At 42.4% G+C, this 26,301-nt stretch overlaps 1 protein-coding gene across 2 annotated transcripts; it reads right to left on the reverse strand.

Annotated features, from left to right (window-relative positions):
* Window positions 1–2,027: 2,027 nt before the first annotated feature.
* On the reverse strand, window positions 2,028–25,930 carry LOC118121878 (phosphatidylinositol-binding clathrin assembly protein). 2 transcript variants are annotated; one of them, XM_035178098.2, is made up of 19 exons: window positions 25,027–25,930; window positions 17,781–17,923; window positions 16,238–16,313; window positions 15,713–15,815; window positions 14,765–14,858; window positions 14,227–14,338; window positions 13,639–13,745; window positions 12,242–12,283; window positions 10,354–10,439; window positions 9,578–9,680; window positions 8,982–9,115; window positions 8,242–8,339; window positions 7,910–8,023; window positions 7,752–7,782; window positions 7,453–7,594; window positions 6,642–6,665; window positions 6,003–6,059; window positions 5,727–5,846; window positions 2,028–4,739 (listed from the first exon to the last, which is right to left on the reverse strand). In XM_035178098.2, the coding sequence occupies exons 1-19, from the start codon at window positions 25,154–25,156 to the stop codon at window positions 4,725–4,727; spliced, it is 1,731 nt and encodes a 576-aa protein (XP_035033989.1). In that variant the 5' UTR covers window positions 25,157–25,930; the 3' UTR covers window positions 2,028–4,724. The 2 variants fall into 2 exon arrangements, with proteins under 2 accessions (XP_035033989.1, XP_035033991.1); XM_035178100.2 differs by lacking the exon at window positions 12,242–12,283 and having other exon boundaries at window positions 25,027–25,929.
* Window positions 25,931–26,301: the final 371 nt, after the last annotated feature.

The raw sequence follows: 26,301 nt of genomic DNA on the forward strand, positions 1-26,301 counted from the left end.
AATTTCTGTGTGAATATTAATGTAAGCTGTGAGTTTCACTTGCAGAACTGAACCAGTCATGAATCAGTGCCTGTCTAGACACTGTTATCATTTGTCTAATGCGTTTGTGGAGGAGGCATCAAATAACTAACTGAGCTCAGCTTGAGATGACGTTTTATTCCATTTTCTTCCAAAAACATCAACCTATGCTTTTCAAATAAAAACCAATAATTTGATAACAATCAAAACCTATTGATAATTCAATCACTTTGATTCACAAAAAACAAACAAAAGGAAAATGAGAAGAAATAGAAGGTATGGAACCTCACTCCCTGCTAAAAAGACTTTAAATGGTCTCAACAATGACAGTTTACAGATGGATGCTATACTATTAAATGTGTGGTGAAAACAGTATACACAATACTGACAGTATACTGAGGTAATACGAGGAGTAGGTCTCTGCTCCTGAATGGACAAACAGTGGATTGTGAGACTGAATAGACATCAGCATTTTCTGCATTGGAAACATCTGGTTTCCAGCTGCCAGATTAGTTGATTGAAGTAGTTTCAGTGATGAATACACTGGTTCGGTGTGTGAGTGTCTCTGTTAAGTATCTGCAGCCACTTGAATCTTTAGATGATGGTCTCGGGAGTCTTCCATTATGAAGGACACGACACTACAAGCAACCCATTGTAAGTACCACTCCAGTGTTGTTTTTGTAAAGTTAGAGAGCATCTAGAAGTATCGTGTGTGCTGACTCTTATAAAATAAGAAACTGGAGCTGAAATGTTTTAGAAATCTTCCTTTCATCTTAGTTCAATAAACTTAAGAGAAAAATACTTTCTCAGTTACTCATCCATTGAAATAGGTTTTGTCAAACCACTAATACTAAATCCAACCTCATTAAATACTGTGGATGCTGGTTAGCCTCAAAGTGATCATGCTGTGTGTCTTACATTGATTTAGCAGGGTAGAGGAAAACAAAAGAAAAGGTCATTCAGGTAAATGTAATTGATAAATAAGCCATGGCTACAAAAATATAGTGTACAGAGACATAACTGATGTTACGACAGATGGAAACTTTACCCATCTGAAAACCCCCTTGTCCACTTCTGTACACATTCTGCCCTGGGTTGCTGGAATTGTCTCAAAATAAAGTTGGAGCTTCTGGGGAATCCAAGCCTGATTTCAAGTAAAGCAGTCGACTGGGAATTATTAAGTCCAGTTGATGGAGACAGACATGACAAGACTTTGCAAACATTAAGAAACACCACACAATGTGGACCAGACCAAACACATAGATACAGTACTTTGACTTTCAATCACGACTTCCCATGATGCTGCTGGCGTAGTATGAAAAAGGAGCGAGCATTCAAACATAAGTATTGAAAATAGCAACGCTTTAATAAAGAGCGATTTTACAAGACTGCAATGTCTGGCTAGCTAGGTGATATCTGGCATTGACATCCATGGTGTTTTACAAAGATGCAGTTATGGTAACTGGGTTTGAAGTTTGATGGGTTACTTGCAAGTTGCATTTCTGCATGCGAGACAGCCTTCAAACGAGTTACAGACCCTACATTGTAAAACCGTTGATTATGAATGTCAATGAAGGTTCATGTCAAGAGGTAAGTAAAAAATCTCGTTTTTCCAAACACACCGGTAAGTGAGAGTTCACACAATGGTCATGCTTTTACCGGGCACACAAGCCAATAAAAAGACGACACTTAATCATGCAAAAAAAGACAGGTTTTTCTTGTCTAAAAATAAAACAACAAAAAAAATCCATTAGAGTTCTGATATCATCCATCCATTGTGACCTTGAATAAGAAGAAGCTGCGCTTTGATGATGACTTTGGTGCAAAAAAATGTTCCTGTTTCGAAGAGGACAGACCCTGTCCTGTCCACCTCCTTGATGAAGACACTCTTGGTATAAACCAGTTGTGATAATTTACCCTTGACCCCCACCCCCCCACCCCGAAACCCCACCCCCTTCCTCCTCGAGATGGACACAAACATCACAAACATCAACCCCACCCACCCCTACCCATCCCTGGATGATGACACCTTCAAAATACAACCATTCAAACACAGATACAGCAATAAGTTGTCCCACATACAGTAACGTCATCCAATGGGGCTTCGATCACTTTACAGAGAGAGCACGTCTAAAAACACATGAACGGCATTACCTATATACAGAGGACACAGTAACAGTCAGAGGTTGGCCCAGAATGGAACAAGCTGCGTAGTGGGAATGAAGTGCACAATGAAAAGAGCATTCAGCTGACGGGGAAAGACAAACCACTGGAACAACAAGTAATGGGGGGGGGGGCTGGATCAACAAATTTTTCCGAAAGGACATTTCCAAATGTCAGCTGCGGCTTATTTAGAAACCTCAGAGACTATCCGCCTGCTTGGTGATGATTTCTAACACACTGCTGGTAGTAGACTCGTAAATCCAGCTCTTACATTTCAAGGATTAATCATGTGCGATACAGCACCGTGCAGTTGCACTTCTCTGGCGGCTTTGTTAGAAATCACCACCCTGAGCAGATCCGACTGGAGAGGTTCACCTCAGATTCACTTTATGAGATTCCAGGTCTGCCGACTCTGGCCTTTTTGTTTTGCATTTCTCTTCGTCATTTGACTGTTCCTAGAACCACTTTGAATTGATGGGGTGTAGTACAGACTGAGACACGGTCACAATAGCACTCACTGCTAAGTTAGTACACGCTACCAGCTCGCTAGAGACCTTTCATCTCTAACCGAGCAACATGACCCTGTTTATCTCTATGGGAAGGCATGTGCACACAAACACACGTACAGTACATAGAACAGACACAATCAATAGAAAACGACTTCAACCCCAGTTAATTATTGCCCCTATAACTGTACATCCCAGCAATGATTTTAGGTTTTTGTGCAGCAGAGCATTGTTCCCTCCTAAGAGGTTTGTGCTATATATATATATATAAGGATATATATATATCGTCCGTCTGTGGGTTTAACTTGACCTTGGATCTGCGAGAAAAGCCACATTAACATTAAACGTCTCATTAAAGCCTCCCCGCCTCCGGCTGTCTGAATTAATCTGTGCGTTTTCACTGCAGGCAATACTCGGGTCGTGACCGGCAGACGATTCCCTCAGTGGCTTTCCGACAGTCTGGTCTTCACTTGTCTCCTCCAACTGACCTTATAACAATCCTGTCCACAAATGTTAACACTACATTAACCAACTTTCTTCTGTGCTGGCGAAATCTTTTAATTCCTCCAATTGTTGAGAGATGAGACGTCTGCTGCTGTAATAACACCTACCCAGTTTTTCTGGAGTGCATAGAGGACTTCTCAAGAGACTAATTTTTGTAAAGGACGAATGCTCATAACAGGGAGGACATCTTACAATTGAGAGTTAGACCTTTTCTGATTGGCAAGACTGGGAATCATCTAACTAATATCCAGTCACGTCTCTATCTGGCTCTCAGTGCATTTTTCCCTACTTTAAGAGCAGTACGGGTCTAACAGAACATGGTGAAAAAGAACAAAAAAAAAGACAACATTCTGTACAGAAACCTGATGTGGACACACAAGAGGTACAACACTTCATCAGGAAACGGCTTCTAGACAAGCTACAGATGGGTGGACAAGACGTGACAGGGTTGCATGATATTGCACAGCTGTAGAGGAGGAACAAAAAGAACAGAATACAGTGTGTACAGCACATCCCCAAGTAGCAAAGTTAGTGTAAGAGGTTTGTTTACATCCAAATATGATGCCTGGCTGTGGCTCAGTGCTTTCCTCAGTTAGTTCCAGTGCAGTAACACATTGGTACCTGGCAACACAGCAATGACATCAGGTACCAAAAGAGAAACGTACAGTACTTACCCTACACAGCTCCATCCATCCACACACACACACACATTAATACACACACATACACAAGCGTGCCTGCAAATTATCCTTCCATGCTAGATTCTGAATGTGAAGTTGGCAATTAAGAACAAATTGAGCTCATAAAAAGACTCAAAACAGTAAATGTTGATGCAGCACACTGAAATGTAGAAAAAGGGACACGCACGCTTGCATTTGAATCGATTACTTCTGACATCAGGTGATGGATGACACGCAACCGGGAACCAATCTAAACAAGATGCTAAAATCACCCACACAGACACACACCCTTGGCAAAGTTCACATTGAGTAAAGTGCCAGGAAACGATCCAATCGGAGAAAGAGGCGCGCGTCCTCCAGGTTTGATTCAGTTGGGGGATGGAGAGGGAAGAGGGTTAGTTTTTAATACAGGAAATTATCTGGATGAGGAGGTCAGGAAGTGGCCTGTAGAGCGTCTGCACTTCCATTGAGCGGTCAGTTTTTGTAGCCTCATCACAGGACGTATTCGCCGTCTGAACTGGCAAATCAAACAGAGGATGAGTGGGACGGACGAGGAGCCTCTGGTGCCCCGGCATTATGGATTCAAAGACAGAGAGATCAGTAGCCACATGGAGAGAGGAGAGGAGATTAGAGGGTCAGGCGACATAGAAAGAGAGATCAGCATTTCATCCTTTATCCATCCTCTGGTCCTCTCTCCTTCTTCCTCTCCGCTCCCTCTTTCCTCTCTGTCTTTGTCTTCCTTCCTCCTGCACTGGGATTTGGTTCTGGATTTGTTTTCTTTGACTCTTTGCCTCCATCTCTTTCCTCTCGCCTTCTCTTTCTCAGCTTTGCTGCCATGGTTACGAGATCATCCCTACATGAAGTGCATCTGCAGAGGACCGGGTGAGAATAGAGAGTAATTTAGTTCAACAAAACACCTCATCAAGTGCTCAGGCATCTATTGACAAGCATATTACCTGCCGCAGTGCCAAGAAAACAGCTTCTAGGGGCCGTACATGCTCAGTGAGTGAGCAATTATATAGCTCTGTTTTGAATAAATGCTCAAAATACACTTGTTTATTCTACTGAGAGTCTTGTAGCTGCACCAACTGATGGTTATTCGCAGTGAAAAACACTTTTCACACTCGCTGGTCAAATTATCTGACAACATGATTCATCCTGTTTCTCCAGGGGGTCCACAGCTAGAGAGCGACTTATCAATCTTTAAGTGTAGCTACAAATAAATGCATCAATGATTCCAGAAGACTTATAGACACGAGGCACAGACGCAGCAGTGGTCGAAGGAACCGCTGCTGTGTCCTTGTATTTTATATCAATTCAGGATGTTCAAATGCATCCCCGTCATTTTGAGGATAAAGAAATGAAGTTTGTCTCTCTGCACCTTATCTATTTTTGTTTCAGCATGAAAAGTGTTGGACTAACCTGAAAAAAAAAAATTCAAATTGGTAAATCCACAAACTAATTAAATTTGTTCAAATTAAAAGTAACAATATATATCAACACAATTGATAACTTAATTTTTTATTTTTTTTTTAATATTTTTGGGCTTGTTAACTTCTTTTTTCAGCGTACATTTCCCTGATGGTTCTTAACAACCCAGAGATTTACAGAATCCGACATAGAGACAATAGTCGTCTGTCGCCACACGTGGACAGTGAGTTAGAAACGGATGACATCAGATCCTTCATAAAATGCTGCTCTGAAATGAGGCGTAATGAGAGATATCACACTTCGCCATTGTCTAATTTATGTCTATTTTTAGCTCTTACAGGTCAAGCGCCCCCTGCCTTGCTGTGTATAAATGAATAAATGAATCCACTGTAGGTGCGTGTCTTTATGTGTGTGTTTGTGTTACCTGTGTCCCCGGGATGGGTCCGAAGGGATTGGTAGGTCTCAGGACCGGCTGGTTGTACATGACATGCTGTGGGGGCATCATGGGAACGCCCCCCATCTGATGACTCATCTGAGGAGGGAGCTGGCGAGACGACAGGTGAGAGAGCATGAAGGTGGGATAATGGGCGAGGGAACAAACAGGATAATTTGGGTGCCGCTTAGACCAGAGCCTGCGGCATGTTAATCAGAGATTTGTGAATGCGTGACTGAGATAAGACTAGGAGAGGCCGTTCTTTACCATTCCATACACAGGCACTTGGGGTGACGTCATAGGAAAAGCCACTGGTGCTGGAGCCTGTGCAGAAAAACACAACAGATCACTTTCTAGCCTTTGCAGTCTGTACAGAAGAATCAGTTACAAACATGATCCTGATACTGTCGGCCTTTTACTTTCTTAAGTATCCATCTGTTATAGTACGGAAGCATATTGCTGCCATGTCAGAAAAAGGGAAAAGGGATCAGTGTCATGTTGTAACATGAAAAGTTTATTGTAATAATCACGTTGTAACATGATATTTACAATAAAGACATTTATTAAGCTATAATGTGATGCATAATACTTCATAATGTGATACATTTCTATTCTGTAATAACATGAAATTATTGAGTTATAATGTGAAAATACATCATGTTACTACGATACATTTTTCATGATATAATGTGATCCGTTTAAATGTTTCTGGCGTGGAAGCAATACAGCTCCATAACACAACACCTTCAAGTGAGCAACAAAAATAGATGCAACATGTAGTAAAGCTGAATTGAGGTGGTAAATTTGCAGTCAGTGCCAATGCAGCACAATAAGCCAAATAGTTCATTTTGAGTTTTTTTTAAAAGCAAAGTAAAGCAAAAGGTTGAAATAATGAAAGGTACTTACATAGCCAGTATAGATCATCCCATTCTGTGGAAAGTTATGGAAAAGGACAAGAGAAAAAAAAAGGTTTTTAATGCAAGTCTGCGTAGAACAATTCATCTCAAAATGTGCAGAGACGAAAAACCAGAGCTTAAACTATTCCTCACGTTCCAATCCCTTCTACTTTCTATTCAAGCCATGCCGCCGGCTTTCCGATCCATTTGCTCGACAAATGACCGTTTTGAGTTGAGAGGTCAATCAGTTGAAAATTAAAAATATGAATCCAGATTGAATGGAAGAGACGTGTGGGTAATTAGAGCGGAGCACAAAGGACGCAGGCTCATGCCTGAGCTCCTTCAAAAGCCCTGAATGCAGCACAAAGTTACGTTTGGCAAACAGGTATAAATTTGATTAATTAAAATCCAGAATGAGATAACCCAGCATTTTTTAAAGCCGACTTCACTGATAAGATGATAATTTGAACCGAATACTTTAAGTGCTTCACCGACAAAAAACACATTTACAGACTTGCAGAGGTCGTCCACTAACCAGAAGGTGAAGGGTCGATCCCCGGCAAAGAGTCGTTTGGCAAGACACTGAATCCCCAAATTGCCCCTGACAGCTGTGTAATGTGTGTACTGTAAAGCGCTTTGATTGGTCGTTGAGATGAGAACATTTCTATTTATAAACACAGACAATTTCCCATTTAACTGTCCCATTCATGGCATCAGATTGTATACAGGATCATTACTGACAACTCTTGTGTGAGGATGTGCCCGGGGTAAAGTGTGCATGTCCGAACTTCATGACCACGTGAACGTAGCTTTTAATTTACCATCTGGGGGACCTGCATGGGTGCAGGTGCCATGGGATGGCCGGTGTGAGTCCAGTTGGTGCTGGTGCACATTGTCTTTGACTGCCAGCCATTTCCTCCTGTTGGCTTCTTCTCCACCAGCTGACTCCACTGGAGCTCCGGCCTGATGCACACACACACACACACAGAGCGTTTACAGGTGCAGCGAGGAAGCTAATTGTAAATCGTGACTCATATGGGAGATAAAACAGTGAGCAATCTAAATAGACAGCAGAGTTTCGCTCAGGGCTCTGTTTTAGTTGTGAGGAAAACCCACTCACTTTTTCGCTTGCGTCCCCCCAAACTGCAGGTCTGAGAGAGGGAAAACAAAAAATAGAAACAAACACAACATCAGCTGAAAACTAAACAACACAGAGCAGGAAGAGTGAAACAGGAATGGAACAGGGAGCGATGACTGGACATTTGGAGAGACACTCACTACCAACGAGGTTGGCTAATGAAGAATCCAAATCATTGGGCAGCATTTTCCCAGAGTACAACTGGGCTCCTGGGCTGTGTATGTGAGTGTGTTGGTTTGGCTTCATCAGGTCACCTGACACGCAGAGGTTGCCGTGGTGATATGTAAAGGAGAAAAGAGGGGAAATGAGTCAAACGCACGAAACAACTCACTGTCACAGCTTATCCAGCTCTAAGAAGGGTGTGTGTGTGTGAGAGAGAGAGAGAGAGAGAGAGGGCACCTATGTGTACACTCCATTGTATGATTCCATGATTATATGTGTGTGTGTGTGTGTGTGTGTGTGCACATCCTACCTCCCCAGGCATTGTTATTGTTGGGCACAGTGTGTGTGGTCTGGATGTGGGTGAAGTTTGGCTGCAGGGTGAACAGCTCACTGGTCAGATTTGGCACACTGCAGGGAGGAAAACGGGACGGAGAGCAGAGTTGTGTTTATCATTTTTATTTTATGTAACCAGAAAAAATTATTTATAAAATGTGATTTACAGTGACAGTCTTTTGTTGACGCAGTGGGATAACTGGAATTACTGTCCTGTGGTTGTATGCCTTCGCCAACCACTGCAGTTTAAGTCTATATAATATTTTCTGGATCCATATGAGGTCAGAGGGACCTTTGACCACTGAAATATAATCACTTCATCTGAGTATCACGGAAAAATTGTGCAAAATTTGAAAAGATTTTCTTGAAGTGTTCTCAAGATAAGTGACCTTGACCGTTGACCACCAAAATATAATCACTTATTCTTTAAGTCTACGTGAACGTGCCAAATTTGAAGAAATTCCCCACAAGGAAAAAGATTTTCTCATAAAGTGTTCACAAGAAAGGGAGGGACAACCTGAAATCATAATGCCTTTGGCAACTGGCTGTCTCGGGTGTGGAAGCATGAAAATGAAGCAACAAACTGAAGGCTACTTGTTCACGGACAATACAGAAAACAAACTCTTTGCTTATTCTTCACTAAACAAACAGTCTTTGCATTTGTCGCATTGTCCTCAGTGTTGACACCGTGCGGGGACATGAGTACGCTGGACTCACTGGTTGTTGATGGGTACGATGGGGGAGTTGCAGTAGAGATCTGTGGCCCCTCCGCTGCTGTTGGCACTTCCCACTGACTGGGTGCCGGGGGACACGTTGGGCGTCTGAATGTCGAGCCCCTTATGGCCGTCCTCCTGCATGGAAAGCATCGAGAGAACATGATTGAAGTTGTTGTCAAAGAAAGATCCCAGTTTTTCTGTCGCATCGAGTAGCGTAGCCATTGAAAATGTCCATTTCCTGTGCCTTCAAAAACAAATAAACTGCAGAAGGGATTTAGATTGTGAGTCCACTTCTGCGCTCTGTGCAGCTCTGTGCGCTGTGGACAAACAGCCTGAGACACACATTGTATTTCACTGTGCTGCAGGATTAATGCACTTGTTCATTCAGCTTCAACAACAGTGTGTGGAAATGAAATAAACTTGAGCACAGTTGTATTTACCGCACACACAAACAGTTGATTTGTGAAAAGGTGTGTGCACTGTAGAAAATTCACTGTAGTTTCATTCAGCACAGTATTGTTTATGTGTAGTATTCACTGTGCTTATCTAATCTCTATGCGTGGGTGGGTGTTACAGAATGTCTTGCAGATGTCTCGCCTTGTGTTGCTGCAGTCTGTTGTCCTCTGTCTTGTCGTCCATGCGGCTGAGAGAGATCCCAGTGCTGGAGAGAGAGGACACTGCACTGGACAAGTTGCTGGATCTTAGCGGGGAGACACACAAACACACACATTTTTGCAAAGGCTGCAGGGTTTATGGATTGCTTTGTTTTGTTCCTCATTGCTCTATTTATTGAGTTGCACTTTATAGTGCTTTGTAACCTTCACTTTATTTTTTAGACTAAGCCAAACTGTCTGAGGCTGTACTGCTCGGTGTGGGAAGAAAAAAAAGCAACTCAATGATTTATCAAATTTATGGAGAATGTTCGACTGTATAGCTGCAGATGATGAAACGTCAAGCGATCACTAAACACAACATTTGTGTCTGCACCAAAGTGAATTTAAGTTTATCGAAAAGATGTTGAGACACTGCACCCCCCCTGGGAGCCAGGAATGCCTGTACAATTTTATGGCACTCCATTTAATAGTTACTGACAGATTTCAGTCTGGATACATTTCTTTTTAGCACAACATTTGTGTCGACAAATGTTAAATAATTTTAATAATTTCCCAAATTGGGATCAATAAAGTACATCTATCTATCTATCTATCTATCTATCTATCTATCTATCTAAATGCCATGCCCAAAAATCCTGTCCCTCACCTACATTCTGCAGATTCACAAGCAGAATCTGCCTATGGGGATTACACGTATACTGTACTAGCAGATTGATCACAAGTACAGATCTGAGGAGCATCTTTCTGATCTGATCGTACCTGCTGGCCGTGGACAGGTCCTTGAGCTTCCTGCCCTCCAGAGAAGCTAGGTGCTGCTCCAGAGCCTCCAGGAGAGAGCTGGGAGCCTGCGAGGAGGGGGGGTTAAAGGGTGTGGGGAGGCCAGGAGGTCATATTAGAACCACAGCCAAGCAGACAAAGGGGGACATATTGTTTTCTCTCACTCCCCTCTCGTCACCTCCTCACTTTATTCCACACACTTAAAGATACGCGCAGACACACAGAAGCAGCAGCAAAATTAAGACATCACCTTGGGATTTGTTAGCTATTCTAGGACAGCTCATCGTACTTTTTGATTTTTTTTTTTTGCATTTGGTTTCATCAGGTTTGGTTGACCAGCATGCACACGTCAGCCCTGGATCATGCAAGCGAGTCCGCAGCGGGACTGACGGGTCAGGACAGATTAGAGCATCGTTGCTGCGGGGGCTCCAGAGGAGAAACACAACAAACACACATCTCTGAACCGTTTAACCAGCCCATGCAGACGCCAGCAGCGCACAGACGCTCTCGTAACAACACACTTACGCACAGAAAGTAAATCACAGTCCAAAAAATTAGGAGTTAACCCGTGGATTCCATTTAAGGTTAAGAGTCAGATTTAACGCAGCATTCTTTTGATTCAGTTTGGAGATGAGGCAGCAACGTAACCAAGAGGCCGTCATTTTTCTCCGACTGGAAACCAAGGAAGTTAACTCGGTGAAATGTAAACATCTGGTGAAAAACCAGGTATACACATTGAGCAGCTGGCCAGCCACTTTTCATTGATAAACAAAAGGGATGGATGGGTTCATTTTGACATCATGTGATACCACGGTTTTCACCCCCAGAGTCTCACATTTCAGCGCCAAGAGAACACAGTGCAAACACAACAAGCAAAGAAAAGATTTCTCATATACTTATTTTAAGGGGGAAAAGAGAGTAAAATGCGAATTCTTGATATCCTTCTTCAGAGAAATCTAGAATATGCTAAAGAGTTTAAAAGTAAAACAGACACATATCTAGGGCTCAGTATAGGCATGGGTCATTATGTTGTTGAATAAGGGCATATAAGGTCTTCATGAGCACTGCAAACATGACGCTAATTTAAATAAAGTCACACTTTCTCATTGTTTTGACCTGATTTGAGCTGAAATTCCAATTATGAAGAATAGGTTGAATTTAAGGCCTTTTGCATGATGTGCAGTGCTTATGATGGCGTTATGTACACCTATCCAAGTCATATTTGCAGAAACCTACTTAATAAAAAACCATTCGCTGCTCTCCCCACAGCTAATGCAACGGGATGTAATCTTTTCAGGAAATTGGTCTGAACACTGCTCATGTTGGACTATATTTCAGGAAGTTGTGCTGACTTATTTTGCATGATGAGAAACAAGCCTTGATTATTTAGACTGGGAAAATGCCACAATGACTGCTGGAGAAAAATTCAGACAGATACTAAGCCATAGTCGTGGACATCTAAAATAGAAAAAAAAGAGGCAGCTGCATAAACGCTGCTTTTAAAGTCATAAAAAAAATCTTACCTCGGAGTCAAATTTGTTCTGCAAAGATTCAAATAGGAGGAAAAAAATGAAATTCCTGCACTTAGGCTTAAATATTGTGAAAGGTGCTTCAAGGCTGTTTGCAGGTCTTCATTTATTGTTTCCTCTCTATTCTAGACTGTTCAGACAGAAGAGGAGAAAAAAAGCGAAGGAGTTAAGGAGAGTGAAGAAGAGAGGAGGAGAACGGGGCAGCTGCAGTGTAGGCAGGTCTGTAGGGTGAGTAGGGAACGGGAGCGTTTAGAATGAAGCATTATGGGATTGACTTGACGGATTTAAATACTGGTTGACTGACTGGTTGATTGACTGATTGAGATGAGATGTGGACTGACCTGTGTGAGATCGGGGCTGTCGCCCTGATCTATCCCAACTCGCTGTGTCACAAAAAAGGAGGAGGAGGGAGGGGGGGATAGGGGAGGGAGGAGGGAGGCAAAATAAAAATAAACCCAATGTAATAATAAAACAAGGAGTAAACCAAAAAGAAAAAACCCAACAGAGTAAAAAAAGGGAAGAGGCATGTGAAGGAGGAAGAGGAGGAGGAGGAGGGAGAAAGAAGAATCAAACCCAAGCATTCATTACTTCATGCAGTGGCTGGAAAGGAAAACAAACAAAAGACAACAGAGGAGGAGGGGAGGAGGGCACATGCACACACGTACAAACACCTATAAATACAGTACATGTGCACGCACGCACACTTATAAGTACACACACGCGTACGCACACTGAGATCTGGAGACGGGTTTGAAATGAATGCCGAGCACACACCGACTGACTGAACAGGCAGGGGCGGAGAGGGCAGACAACAGGTCACATGACTGCGTGAGGTAAAGACACATCCAAAAGGAAGACACTCAACTAATGTTGACTTTGAACAGAAAGAGGAGGGAGGGACACAGATGACACACAAACAGACAAACACACATTTTGTTAGACAGGTAAAATGAATGGGTCCTTAAAGTCAACGTTAGTCTGCTGTTGTTTTTAGTTTCTTTGGATCGAGCGGCCGCACCCCAAACCTTCTTCCAAATGGGAACCAAACCAAGCAGTGAGAAAGCCTTTGGAGATGGCGCACGGGATAAATGCTACGCAGAGGATAAAACTGTTGATAGTCACTGTGAAGCCTAGCGACGACTGCAACTGCTAACAATAACAGCCATTATGAAGAAATATATATTCTGAAGAAAAGGGAGGAATTAAAATAAAGAAAGAGGAGACAGAGAGAGTGATAGAGGAGCTTGCTTGGGCATGCAGTGCAGGCATGTAACAAGGCAGCACGCGAGGGGGTCCCTCAGCTGGAAGCTCTACATGAGTGGCTCTCTGATTGGCTAAAAACTCAGCCATTAATCGCTGTCTCGGAGTATAACCCCCTCCCCAGGTCAGGGCAAGAGAAGGACAGAAAATCTAGATGCAAAAAGAAGACTTGGAAGGTTAGGGAGAAGAAGAAAGGGAGAAGAAGAAGACCCTGGACGCTGATCTGCGGTCGATTCGGGTTGGAAAATATCGACCGTAAATCAGAGCCCAAAGGGAAACAGAAGTCTGGAGCAAATCTCAACAGGTCAAAGTGCATTTTTTGCTGCAGGTTAGAATCAGAAAAATCAGAGAAGGATATTTAGTGTGAGAACGAGAAGAGAGGAGACCGTTGAGTTTTTGCTCCAGACGGATATTCCCGCCCTCTCCTGTGGTGTTTAACTCTGCGTTCCCTCCTCAGAGGAGGACGAACAGACGTTACCTCAGCCACTTTGAGAAACTCGGACAGTTTGGTCATCCTGTTGAGGAAGGTCTTGTAGATCTCCAGGGCTTCTTTGCATTGATTCTTCTTCATGTCAAAGTATTTCTCTGTGGATAATAAGACCATATTAATAGCATTATTCCCCAAAAAACAGGAAAACATGCAACAAATACTTTTTTGTTATGTATTCTAGGTCCCTGAGATGTTTCATGATAATGTTAATGAGTGTGTGGTATAAGTATTTTGGGTGTTTTCTGTTTTGGATTTGTCCTGATGTCCCTGATCATCCAGTGATTAAATAAATTATTTTACTATAAGGATCGGGTCAATTAAGTAATGAGTCATTTAATGAACTTTGCTGCAAGGCGTGCAATGGTCTTCTCCCCTTCACTGGATTTTAATTAATTGGAGATAAGAAGATGATCTTTATCGCCTTTAATTGAACTTTGAGAGACAGTAGCAGGACAAATCGATTCCCCCCCCCGAAGAAAGATTGAGTGGAGTCACGGTCTTGTGATCTCGACTCTTACAGGGACATTACTCCATATATACAGTGTATGTGTGTGAACTGTGGCGTGTGTGCTTTACCCAGCATGTTGATGACCCCTTCGTTATAAGCAGCGAACAACCGTATGGAATCTTTAAAGAGCAACATGAAAGCTGTGTTGATGACTCCGTTGGTCAGCTCGTTGGAGTTGGGCTAGAGGAGGAGGAAGAGGAGGAGGAGGAGAAGATCAGATCAAGATATTTCAGGCCCTGTTCACACCCGGTGTTGACATCTGTCCCGACAGATCCCGTCAGAAGTGGACAGCGCAAAGTCTGTGTGTTCACACCTGGCATTTAAATGTCCTGAATGTGTCTCCTGGGACCACTTGTGCTCAGATCTCACTTCCTGCTCCATATCCAAATAATCACAACCACCATTATTTGTGTTCGCTAAGAGCAATATATGATGTTTTTACCCAGTCTGAGTTTACAGATGTGTACAATGGCAATGTTTGCATGTGTGTCGGTGTGTGTGTGCAACGTAGCGCTGACCATTTGTGATCGCATCGCTCAGGACGGATGTTTATACCCGGTATGAACAGACACGGCTGCAGTTGTTAAGATGCAGAGACATGTTTACCTGGAAATCCAGCAGTGCATCCAGCTGGTTCTGAATGACAGGCAGAGTCTTAATCAGCTTCTCTGTGTTCATGGTGCGCATCACACCCTCGGCTCTGGTAACACACAAGAGCACAGGAGAACAAATACAGCAAACACACAGGAATTAATGATGAAGAAATGCACACAATTAAAGAAGAAGGTAATAATAACATGTTCAGTTCAAAACAGATGGTTTTGCCACTGGATCCTTATTTAGTTTGGTATGACCCATTATCTGTATATAAAGATGAGAGATATGAGATTATTTTTGATCATCCCCTGGTGGCTGGCTGCAGTATAGGTTATAAATCCCACCTCCTCCATGTTAGCAGGTAAGACATGGACCAAACTAAAGAGTCAGATTTTTCTGAAACAATATGATTGACAGCTGAGACTGACTCATGAGCGGTCTAGCGCGTGTATCGGCAGGACCTCAATACCTTGACTCTACACCGCGATCACTATTGCCCAGACTCTTGCACTACGTAACGTCAAAGTGTAAAATGATGGTACCAGGATATTTTAGCTTCATTTTGGTACAACGGGATAAAGTGGAGACTTTATTTACAGTCTATGAGTATGACCAGTAGCTTATTGTAGCTCATGCTAGCTAATGTGAACCAACTTTATAGCTACTACAGGTTCAGTTCACGTACTTAATGACTTTTTTCTACTTGTGCTACTGTAAAACTACATGTTTTAGCATTCACCATTATCCCATAACACTTGACGCCATCATAGCTGATGCTTTTTAAAAGCAGGAAAATATCAAATCAGTTTTTTTACAAAGTCGAGCTTCCAAGTCAAAATACAGTCAGCCCATCATTTTAAGTTGAAGAGTGTAAAGTAACGTTCACATGTTTTTTGACCAAACTAATCCATAATGTCTTTATGTATGAGTGACATGTCAGTCGTGCGTGTTTGTTACCCTCTCTTCATCTTAGTGAAGTCCACCGCTGCTATTCTGTAAGACATGGCTTTTTCATTCAGGTAGCGGCTGTACCGTCTGATGAAAGTTGACATGTTGTAACCTGGGGAGGGGAGAGGGGGCGCTGCAGTTAGAGACTGATTACTTTTTGCCTGGTTGACAAATCAGATTATAAAACCATAATCCTTTTCATCTGAAGTGTGCTAACTTCCTAATGAAAAACCTGTTCCCCCAATGTTTCAACTTGCTCTGGCACCATTTCACCTTGAGATGTATTTACTACTTTATTCATTTTCCTCTTTTGAACATATTCAATTAAAAAGACACTGCATGTTTGTTTTCCATAAACAGCTCATTTTAACAAAGTCAAAGCACTTTTGTAGCTTTGCAATCCCGGGATGTGTTTTTTCCTCTGAAATAGGCTTATTGATGGTGTTACAGAGCCAGGGGGAGTGTGACATAAAGTCATTTTGTGAGACGAACAGCACTGCTGAGTTTACAAACAGCCAAATGGCATTAAATCACCTTGTAGTGCAGCCTTATCTAGAAAGTTGTTGAGGTTGAAGAGCGTGTTTCTGGAGGCAAGGTACTGCATCAATCTCTGATGGAGAAAAGAGGAGAATAGAGGGAAGAGTTAGTGTTTTATCTGGTACTGCTCCCTGACAATATCAAGGTAATGTCCACGCAGACACATCAGCAGTGTGTGTGTGTGTGAGTGAAGAGTTCATTTGAAGAGTGGCAGCTTTATAAGAGCTCACAGAGGCAGAGTTTGTTGACTTAAAGTAATGAAATTGACATTTTGACCTTAGAGAAAACTGGACTTGACACAGGCAGTGTAAGTGGAGTTGGCTGCAAAAACCGAAAACCACATGGTCCACAAAAACCAGGAGCTTACAGTGAATCAAATGCACAAAACAAAAACAATCCTTTACTGAAAGCACAAAACCAAAACGTGTTTTATTCTAACCAATGATAAACTACCACATGCCCCTTTTTTTGTTTATCAAGCCTTTATTTCTGTAACTTTTCTTACTCAAATAAATAAAGATGCCAAATCATGCTGCTTTAAACGAAACCATTTTTCAGATCAGGCACAGTCAGTTTATCCCTGACATATTGTAAAAAAGAATAACATGTCACTACTCATGTCACTAAACCCTTTGTTGTTCCTGTACTTTGGGTGGGCTGTCATGGCCGCGCAGTAATCGTTGCACTCGCTCCTCTTCCCAGACTGAGACGCTCATAGTTTAACTCGTTTGATGTTTTGGTTGTTGCTCTTGTAGGAGCGAGCGGCGGAGTCAGGCAATTTGCCTCAGTGGCCATTGAAATGTCAGCTGGACACTTCATCGTTCCTTGTTGGACACGTGGAAGATAAGGCTTCAAAGAAACTCACTGCAAGAGCTGGAGAGAAATTACGATGACCAGGTGAGCAAAATGTCAGCGTCTGGACAGATTGATAACTCGCCCTGGACAACTGGCAAACGCCGCTCCCTGTCATATTTGTGGGTGGGTGGGTTGGGGAAGGCAGATAAGTCATGGATCAATGTGCGGATTATTGTCACTATGAATAAAACAATTATTGGGGTTATAAAATAATTAAAAAATATCTAAAGATATAAAATTAACAATTATTTTAGCAAATTTAAGAGTTCAGTCAAATATTTGGCATTTCTTTCCTGATAAATGCCTTGATTGATTAATAGTTAATCTAAAATGTTGCTGATAAGTTTTCTGTCAAGTGACTATTTAATAGTAATTCATAACCAAACAATGTAATCTAGTTATAGATGTTTATCCCTGTCTACATTAAGACTTAAAATAGGAGGGTAAGGTACTTGTGGCTTTATAAGTGTGTATGCATATTCAAAATAAACCATATACAAATATGAGCAAATATGTAAAAATATTCCTATATTGTGAATAACTACTAGAGAAATGTCACTATTGTTGTTGTGTTAGTCATTAAAAGAAACCAGATGAAAACTATTTTCTCACGATTGTGAAAATATATTTTGAAAAATCATCTTTATCCTTTCTGGGCTTCCATACCTCTGTGGTTTGGACTCACCTCGTTGCCGTACATCATGAGGTGGTGTGTGGTGATGAGCGCTTTAAAAACCACTATCCAGCTGTTACTGGCTGTGCGCTCCAGCAGTGTGTCCGCCAGGTGGGGGATGCTGACGTTCATCTCATTGGTGCAGTGGATCAGGTCTGCAGGACAGAAAAAAAAACAGCCTGAATGAACGAATCTGGACAAGTAGGGACAAGAGGCACATAAATAAACAACTGATTAGTAGAGCATGGAATATAGATGAAGATTTGGGACCAGCAGGGGAGAGACCATGTGTAAAGTGGCCGTTTTTTCCGCAGTGTCCTCAAACTCAATCTCTGCCTGTTCACTAATGGTGCGTCCTTGTGAATAAAAGCAGCAGCCAAAAGTCACCATTTAAAACCTTAGAGACCTCACGGGTTGAGTTAATTATCAATCAATGAATGAAGCCACATCGACTGGTACATTAATTTTGACTCACTCTATATCAGCGCACGTTCAATGACCAAATGATCATTTAATGGCAGACGCTATATACACGGAGCTGCTGTATCGAAAAATCTATTTCCTGGCTGTGATTCAACGCTGCTAACTACCCACTCCACCAACATGTCAACAAAATATCAACTCGCAAGATGGAAAGTTACATCACAAGGTCAATTCCATTGCAGCACAATCAACTGAGAGGCTGCATAATTTACAAACCAAAACGAATAGACCGATGTCAAATGAATAGGCCGATGATGAATATTGAGACTGAATTTCCATCCAGAGCATCTTTGTGACTGGTAATGGACCAACACCGACTTGACCCCAGCGTTTACCCTCTGAGATTCACATCGTGAGTGTAAATTGCCTTTTCAAAGCAAACGTGGAACAGATTTCTAAAGGGAGAATAGCTCAGTGGTCTGCTGTGCGTGTCGGATCCAAAGGTACGGCAAATGGCAGGCTGAGTGTGTGTGTGTGTGTGTGTGGCTGTGCCATGTGTTATTAAAGAATGAACACAGATAATTTCTTTTAAAAGCAGAGGAATAAAGTTTCCAATAATGTTTTTTACAATGTCCTCTTAACAGTGAAATGCAGATGAGAGGGGATTAAGATTTCAGCAGTATATGTAAAACTGGGCCAGATTGTAAAACAATGCCCTAAATTCCTTGAGGATTTTGGCTCGAGAACAAAATGTGAAGTATGTTTGGCATCTGTTTAATCTTAAACAAAAAAGTACTGAGGGGCCAGACTTTAAATGGCACAAACAAGCTTCTTATGTGAGTGGTTGTAAAATGTCAGGTTCAGTGAGTTTATGGTCTTCTCCTGAATAAACAAATTACATTAATCTCACTATTCTGCTATAAAAAAAAAATGCAATGTTGTTATACATCAAAACTAAGGTTATTTAAAACTCAGCTCATTTTGCTGTAAACCACATATATGACCATTGGAACAAAGGGATAAAAGGATCAATCTTAAATTTGATCAGATCAGATAAAAAAACAAGTGAATATTGTAAAGAAACATTCAAGATGAGAAACAATTTTACTTGAATTTGACAAAAGATGACAAACGAACAAAGTAAAGCAAAATGCTGTGGTGCAGCCAGTGAAACCACTGAGGGAAGGAGTGGAGAAGAACTCTGAGTCCCAGTTGGTTAAAGTTTAATGAATGTCAATGGCATCTGAAGCACCAGCAATTCACTGCAGCTAAAGTTTCGAATACTGTTCATCTTCACTTTGTTGTATTTAAGTGTGAAAAGCTCAGTGACAACGACACAAGCAGCAGGTTCTGTGGAGATATTGATTGAACTCTGCATCGGCTGTCAGACCAGCACTCAGTTAGTGTCTGTAACACCTAGAAAACAATGCATATATTTACACCTGGTCATTGTAGATCTTTGACTGTACATTTAAATGACCACACCCTGGAGTCACCACATTATGTGTCTAATTTTTGCTCGGAGGAATTTGTGTTTTTCAAAGTCCCCTCACCTAATTAGATCTCAGGGCATTAATATCACAATCGCACATGCTAATGGTGGCGTTCAGTCATGCTTTACACATCGCTAATGGCCTGTTTGTGAATTTCCTTCTGGCTCAATAATTACTGGGACCATATTGATTCCAACTAATTAATGTTTCCTGTCAAAAGTCAACACACACTTTAGTGAGCTGGACGTGCCGCACGCTATTTTTCGCCGCGCTAGTGACAGTGTTGCTCCACCACTTTGGTCCAGTCTGGATCCTAAAGACTTTAATGGTCCTCTAACTTTTGCTCCAGTGGTTATTGCCGTTTTGATTGTTATAAACAACAGTGGAATGCTTTGGTTAAGCTAATTAGGATCAAACATGTCGGGTAAATTGGCAGCCTCACAATATTTGAGGCTATTTATTGTCTGTTTAAATGCTCACAAAATTGTTATATTGTTTGTTTCCGTGGAGACATGGTTACATTTTGTGGCATATTTCCTACAGATTTCTACTGTTTTACTCTTGTTCGTTTATTTAGACCAGAAGAAATTCAACAGAGTGTTAAAACAATTCTGGGATTTACTGGATCCCGCTCCGCTCTCTGTCTGGTCTGATACAGGAACTTAAGAAAAAATGAGAATGTCAACGAGTTCGCTGCATCAACTGTTGGGGACACAATCAAAATCATTTGTTACAGATTTAAAGATATCGTTTACTTTCAGGCGAATAACTGCAAAACAAGTATGCCTCTACTTAAACACAATTACACCTAAATAATAGAGCTGCCCATGCTGTGTCCGCCTCGATGTGATAATACATCATCTAGGATTTATTCGGTGCAGGGATGTAATGAAGTATTGACGGTATGATTGCCGGCTGGGATTATTGATAAGCTGCAGTCCACGTCAATAACACAATTACAAATAAGCGCTGGGATATCAGTGCTGTAAACATTTATGCAAAGACTGATGATGATATGAAGCATCATCAAATTAAAATTTAGGATTTTTGTCAAGCTAGTTAGGATAAAATAAAAGACCAGTGTTTTAAAGTATGTGTGGCTGGAGAGATTTCCCCCCTCGTAAAGAGACTCCCTGTAAAATGTAATAAAAACTCTATTCGATATCCTTTAAGACCTTGGCGTCAGATAGAATGAGTAATTTGCGGGACCTGAAACAGAAGAACAGGTTGTTGTAATGACACACATGGATGTGGGAGTAAATGAGGAGGATTATTCATTCACTCATTTTGTGTGTTTACGTCAAGGCAGACCACACATGAGTCATTTCAGCTTCTTCATTTGACTAATATGCCATAAATGTGCCTGTTGCGGTGCAGAGGGTTCGCACTTCTTATCAACACATTGTATTTTCTTTGGCAAACGTGTAGAATACATATCTGCTGCGGCCATGACACACGACCACAGAAATCAAATGCCGAATAACACAGATGACTGTGCTTTCAGGGAAGGAGGTCATTTTTGGCCTGATTACTATTCCACGGCAGATAAATCTGGTTTTCTATTGCCGCGCTCGACTATCTCAGCCATGCAGAATATTGTCCAGTGAGAGTGAAATCCCATAACTCTGTGTGTCGTGCTGGTCATTTGCTGTGGGTAGTGAATAATCAACCCTGGCCGTTTATGTCACCGACCAGTCTGTCAAGGTCACGACCCTCTGACTAGCTTCAATGACCAGCGTTGCTTTTGATTTATCATGTTTTGTATTCGGAGGAGTGGTACAGCCATTTATCTTTTCTTCCCACAGTGCCTCAGAAAGAATGGATCGATAACATGTCGAGTAAATTTTAAATGTAATTGAAATGTTGTCTGTATTCATCAAACCTCTCCGATGAGGTCATCCAGTCCAGAATCTCTGCCCAGGTGCATTTGATGTATAAAACAAATCTCTCTAAAGATAATTTTTTCTCTGGTTTTCACCAAAGGAGGAAGACTTTAAATGCTACTGACAGGCAACTCTGTCAGTAGCATCTGTTTCATTATCATTATGAAAGTGGAACCTTTGAGTTCTGTTCCAGCAGGAAGAAAAAAACGTTCATTTATTGTTTGTCATGTTGGCATTTGACAGTTTAGCAAAGCCCTAGAACACAGCCTTTCTTCTGAAGAGTATGGCTCACTTCATGTTTTTACATAAAGACACTAGTTTGTATTTAATTTCAGTGTTTATTTGATATTTATGGCTTTTATCGACATGTAACATTGCCCAGAAACCATATACGTTTGTGGGTTTAATGACAGAAGAGAGTCCTGGAGCAAGTTGAGGGGTCGCAGGGGAAAGATTCAAAAAGATGAGTTGTTCTGAAATGTTTTGGATATAAAACAAGGATGCAATGACATAAGGAGCTGCAGTACTTTTTCATGGGAGTTACATTATAGATGTCCTACTGAGAAAATGAGGCATGTTGCCGGGGTTTATTTTTCACATTCCTGGAAAAATCATACTACACATTGAATACAGAATTAAACAGATTAAAGTAAAACAATTAATTTGTGAGCATGTTAAACAAAAACAGCTCGTATGAAACTTTTCAATTGCGTGGCATGCTTAATTTTTTGGAATCTGTAATCTCTGCTGTCTACAAACCTGTTCACCTCACCCGGCCCCTTAACTTGTGGGCTCTGTCAAACCTAGGTATTGTGGGTAATGGTGTTTATTAACTGTTGCTCATCTCAGAAATAGGAAATAAACTAAGACAATTAAAAGAAAATGTCCTCCCTGATCTAAATATATGAACTGAACCACTCCCTCATAAAAGGCTTACTTCCAAAGCTGTATTTTAAATTATTAATGTTACTAGAATAGTTATTACAAATGTCAGTGAGATTTTTATGTTTTCTGCCACTTCTGGGACAAAACCCCAAACTGATTTGAATTCCTGCCGAGGATCCTTCCACCCTTCCTTTTACTCAATAATACTAAATCCTATTTTACAACAATAAGAAAATCCTCAAATCCAGTGGTGGTTCGGGTGAGTTGCACCGAGACAATGTGGGTCACACATATCTGAGCTCTCAGACCTGACATTGACCCACAGTGTTGTACAGCCGCCTCACCAGGATCTCCCGGGAGCTGTGGAGTTTATATCTTTTTTTTTCTTTCCGATCTTTATTCACTTCGACTCCAATTGGTCCTCCCAGACAGTGGAGGGATTAGTGCCATTAGCGTCTTCCTGATAACAAACAAACCGTCTTCCTGCGCCCTTCTTTAACCATAAAGTGCAGTTTCACCTCTCAATAAAAGACGGATAGAAAACTGTATATCATTTCCTGTGTAGAGAGGAGAGGAACTCTTACAGGAAATATACATTGTGGAAGCTAGCCGTGGATATTAGAACAGCTGCATTTGAATGGCTATACAACAAAACACTCATTCAACTAAAAACTCAATTCGAGCTTCCAGGAGGGGTGAACGCAGCCAAGCCAGCAGTTTCTGCTTCGGAGCGTTTTATTCTACAAATGATCAGAATAAGATTGGGATCAGAACAACACACGCCTGATGTAACCGCCTCGACCAGGACAACCTGACTCATTGTGAGAGAAACGCCGTCATTCTCCAGAGTGGTGGTACAAACCATTTTATCACCACTTTGTTAGATGACAATTTGTCACATAAATGCCCTCTGCTATTTTCAGAATATCTGAGAGACAATCGCTATGGATTCCGAGAATCTCTGACTCATGGCGGGTGACAAAGGTGGACGACCTTCTGGCATTTAATATCTGCACTCGTAACAAGGTCTTCTCAAACTGCGGCTTGGTAATAAGCAGTAGTAAACCAATAACCGTGCACTTCATCTGATTATATGCCTTTTACACACAATACTTCATTTGGAATCATCAACTGGCTCGATTTTCTGCAGAAATTAGGTCAGTAGTCAGCGCTCTCTGTAGAAATCCTCCAGTTTCTGTGCTAGCGGGGGTTTCCACGCTGCTCCTGTTGAGAATGGCGCAACAAAATCTAGAACACGAGCCTCACAAATGGCAGCCGTACCTCTGTAAACCACATTAATTAGCCCTTTGGTGGTGGTCAACGTCATGATAAGCAGATTTGTGTGACATCAAAGCAGCAGTAATTACCCATGTGTTGAAATTCTAGTCACTAAATGGCTTATTTTCTCATAAATGCAGATATAAACTTAGCTCTCTGGACCTTTTAGGGCCTTTCTAGTCCTGCAAAGTGATACAGCCCCTAATTTAAATGTATAGCGTTGAAGCACCCGCTGGCAAATCTGGTATGGGGGCCCAGAATTCCCAGTGTCACCTCTGCTGTGGACACAACTGACTAATCCGGTGCCAAACTTGCCGGCTGACTAGCTGGGTGTGTAGCTGGATGACTGACTCTCAGGCTGTCTGGCTACCTGCCTCGTTGTTTCTCCCCGACTGATGCATCCACATTTTTTCCCCCCCTTGATCAGCCGTCTTGCTTTTTGCCCATCTGTCTGTCTGTCTGCACCCCCCCTGCCATGTGAGTCTGACTGGCAGCACCATCGATTGCCCGTGCTCTCTATCGATCATGTCAAGTAATTATGGTGAGGCAGAGAAGCCACGTAACCTAATAATCACTGGCAAAATCTACATGTGAGGAATCCTCTCGCTCCCATGTGTGTATAATTGCTGCAGGTAATTAGCAGGATGGGAAGATAAGAGAATCTGTGGTGACACCGAGAGGAAAAACAGAAAAGCCCCCATTGTAACACCCACCATCACGGCTACAGTACACACAGTACACACAAAGTACAGACACAGTACAGACACGCCGACTCTCTGCACCTCAGGACTGACACATTCATTAATGATAATAATGCAGCAGAGGACGTGGCAGTGAACTTGGATTTCTGGAAATGAGCGGAAAAAATGTTACTGCAGGAATAAAAGCCCATTCTGCATGAGGTGTCTCCAGAGGATAATAGTGCTGCTGAAGATAGTGGCGTTAATAATGGATGGGCCTATACACTGTAAAGCGGCTGGTTGCAATATGATTAGCCTGTACCAGAGTGAGTGGCCTATTTCCCCTGAATGACATGCACAGATAGTGGCCGCCTGTGCCCCCGCCTGGATTTCACGTTTACTGCTTGGATACACTGAGGAGGGTTTCGCTTTCCGTGCGTAAAAAAAACCCATTTTTAATCTAACGGTGGCTAATTAAAGAGGCTGCAAACATAACTGGGCCGGATGAAAGAGGAGGGGGGGGGTGAGGGGGGGATAATAAGATGCTGTTTATACAAGCTGCCCTTTGTGAGGGAAAGCAATGCATGCAAGGCTAGTGATGGCATGTTTAACCTACAGTCAAGGTGCTTCTTCTTGGGTCCGCTGACTTCGTGCGTCGTGGCCTTGCAGACGGCTTTGCTGATGGCAGACCCGGTCATGCTGTGCTGCGCGGCGGCGATCCGGTCCGTCAAAGACTGTCCCGACATGTTCCAGAGGAGGTGGAGGAGGAAGAGGAGGAGGAGGAGGAGGAGGAGGAGGAGGAGTGATGATGGTCGAGTCCGGCTGGGGGGGAAGCGGGGAGGACGATCAAAATGTCTTTAGCGGCAGGGAGGAGGGTAGTGCCCTCTGCGAGGATTGGGGGGGTGTCGGAGGAGGAGGACAGCGGAGAGAACACAGACCAGGATCCGGTGGGAGAATTCATGCGGCGGCCAAAATTCAACGTGAGACGGTCACATCCAGGGAAGCGATTTAAAATTCAGTCGAAGGCATGAGGAGGGTCCGGCTGCAGAAATCAAATGTAACCCCTGAATAAATCAATGTCCGATCTGGTGATCCTGCATATAAGACAATGTGGAGTCCCTGAAATAGCCGCTGGCAGAGGGTGAGGTGCCGGAGGATGCGCCCGAACGAGGGTTGAATCCGAAATAATCGCAGCCGACTACCGGTGACTATCATCAAATCTATGCGGCATCCCCTACGAGTGAAGCGTCATTTCTCACAGACGATTAAAAAAAAAAGCCAGTATTGTCCTTCCCCCCCCCCTTTCGTTTCTTCTTCTTCTTCCTCTTCTTCTTCACCCGGTTCCTCCTCTGAATGTGCGCACAGATCGCAGCGCAAACCCCCCAAGTCTGATCCTCACAGCTCCCCGCGCTGGTTGCACACAACCTCCGCCGGGTTTTTTTTTTATTTTTTTCTTCTTTCTATCCGGTCCTTCTCATCTTCTTACAAAAGGGTGTATTTCTGTGTTCAGGTTGCCGATAGGCCGACAGCGGGGTTTTTTTTTTTCATCAGTCAAACTTGTGCGTAAAATGGCAGTACATGGAATCAGGTGACTGGGAAAGGAGGGCGATTGGGCCACTTCTCGGGTCCGGGGGAGGGCATCTTAAAGCAGAAGGCTGCCCCGGGTTTTCAAGGCGAAGGGGGGGGGGTGCATCAGCTGGTTCATCACCCCGCTGCAAACTCTCCCTGAGTACCTGCTGGCCAATGACATGTTGACACACTGAGGGTAATCCGTGTCATCGCAAGGTGCATTCATATCTGCCCCTTGATTATTAATGGAAATATACCGGGTTGTATGTGAAATGCAGGCAGGAGACAAATGAGAGGAGGAGGATTGTTTTTTCCCTTTTGC

Source organism: Hippoglossus stenolepis, chromosome 15 (assembly GCF_022539355.2).
Source record: "Hippoglossus stenolepis isolate QCI-W04-F060 chromosome 15, HSTE1.2, whole genome shotgun sequence".
Classification (NCBI taxonomy): Eukaryota; Metazoa; Chordata; class Actinopteri; order Pleuronectiformes; family Pleuronectidae; genus Hippoglossus; species Hippoglossus stenolepis.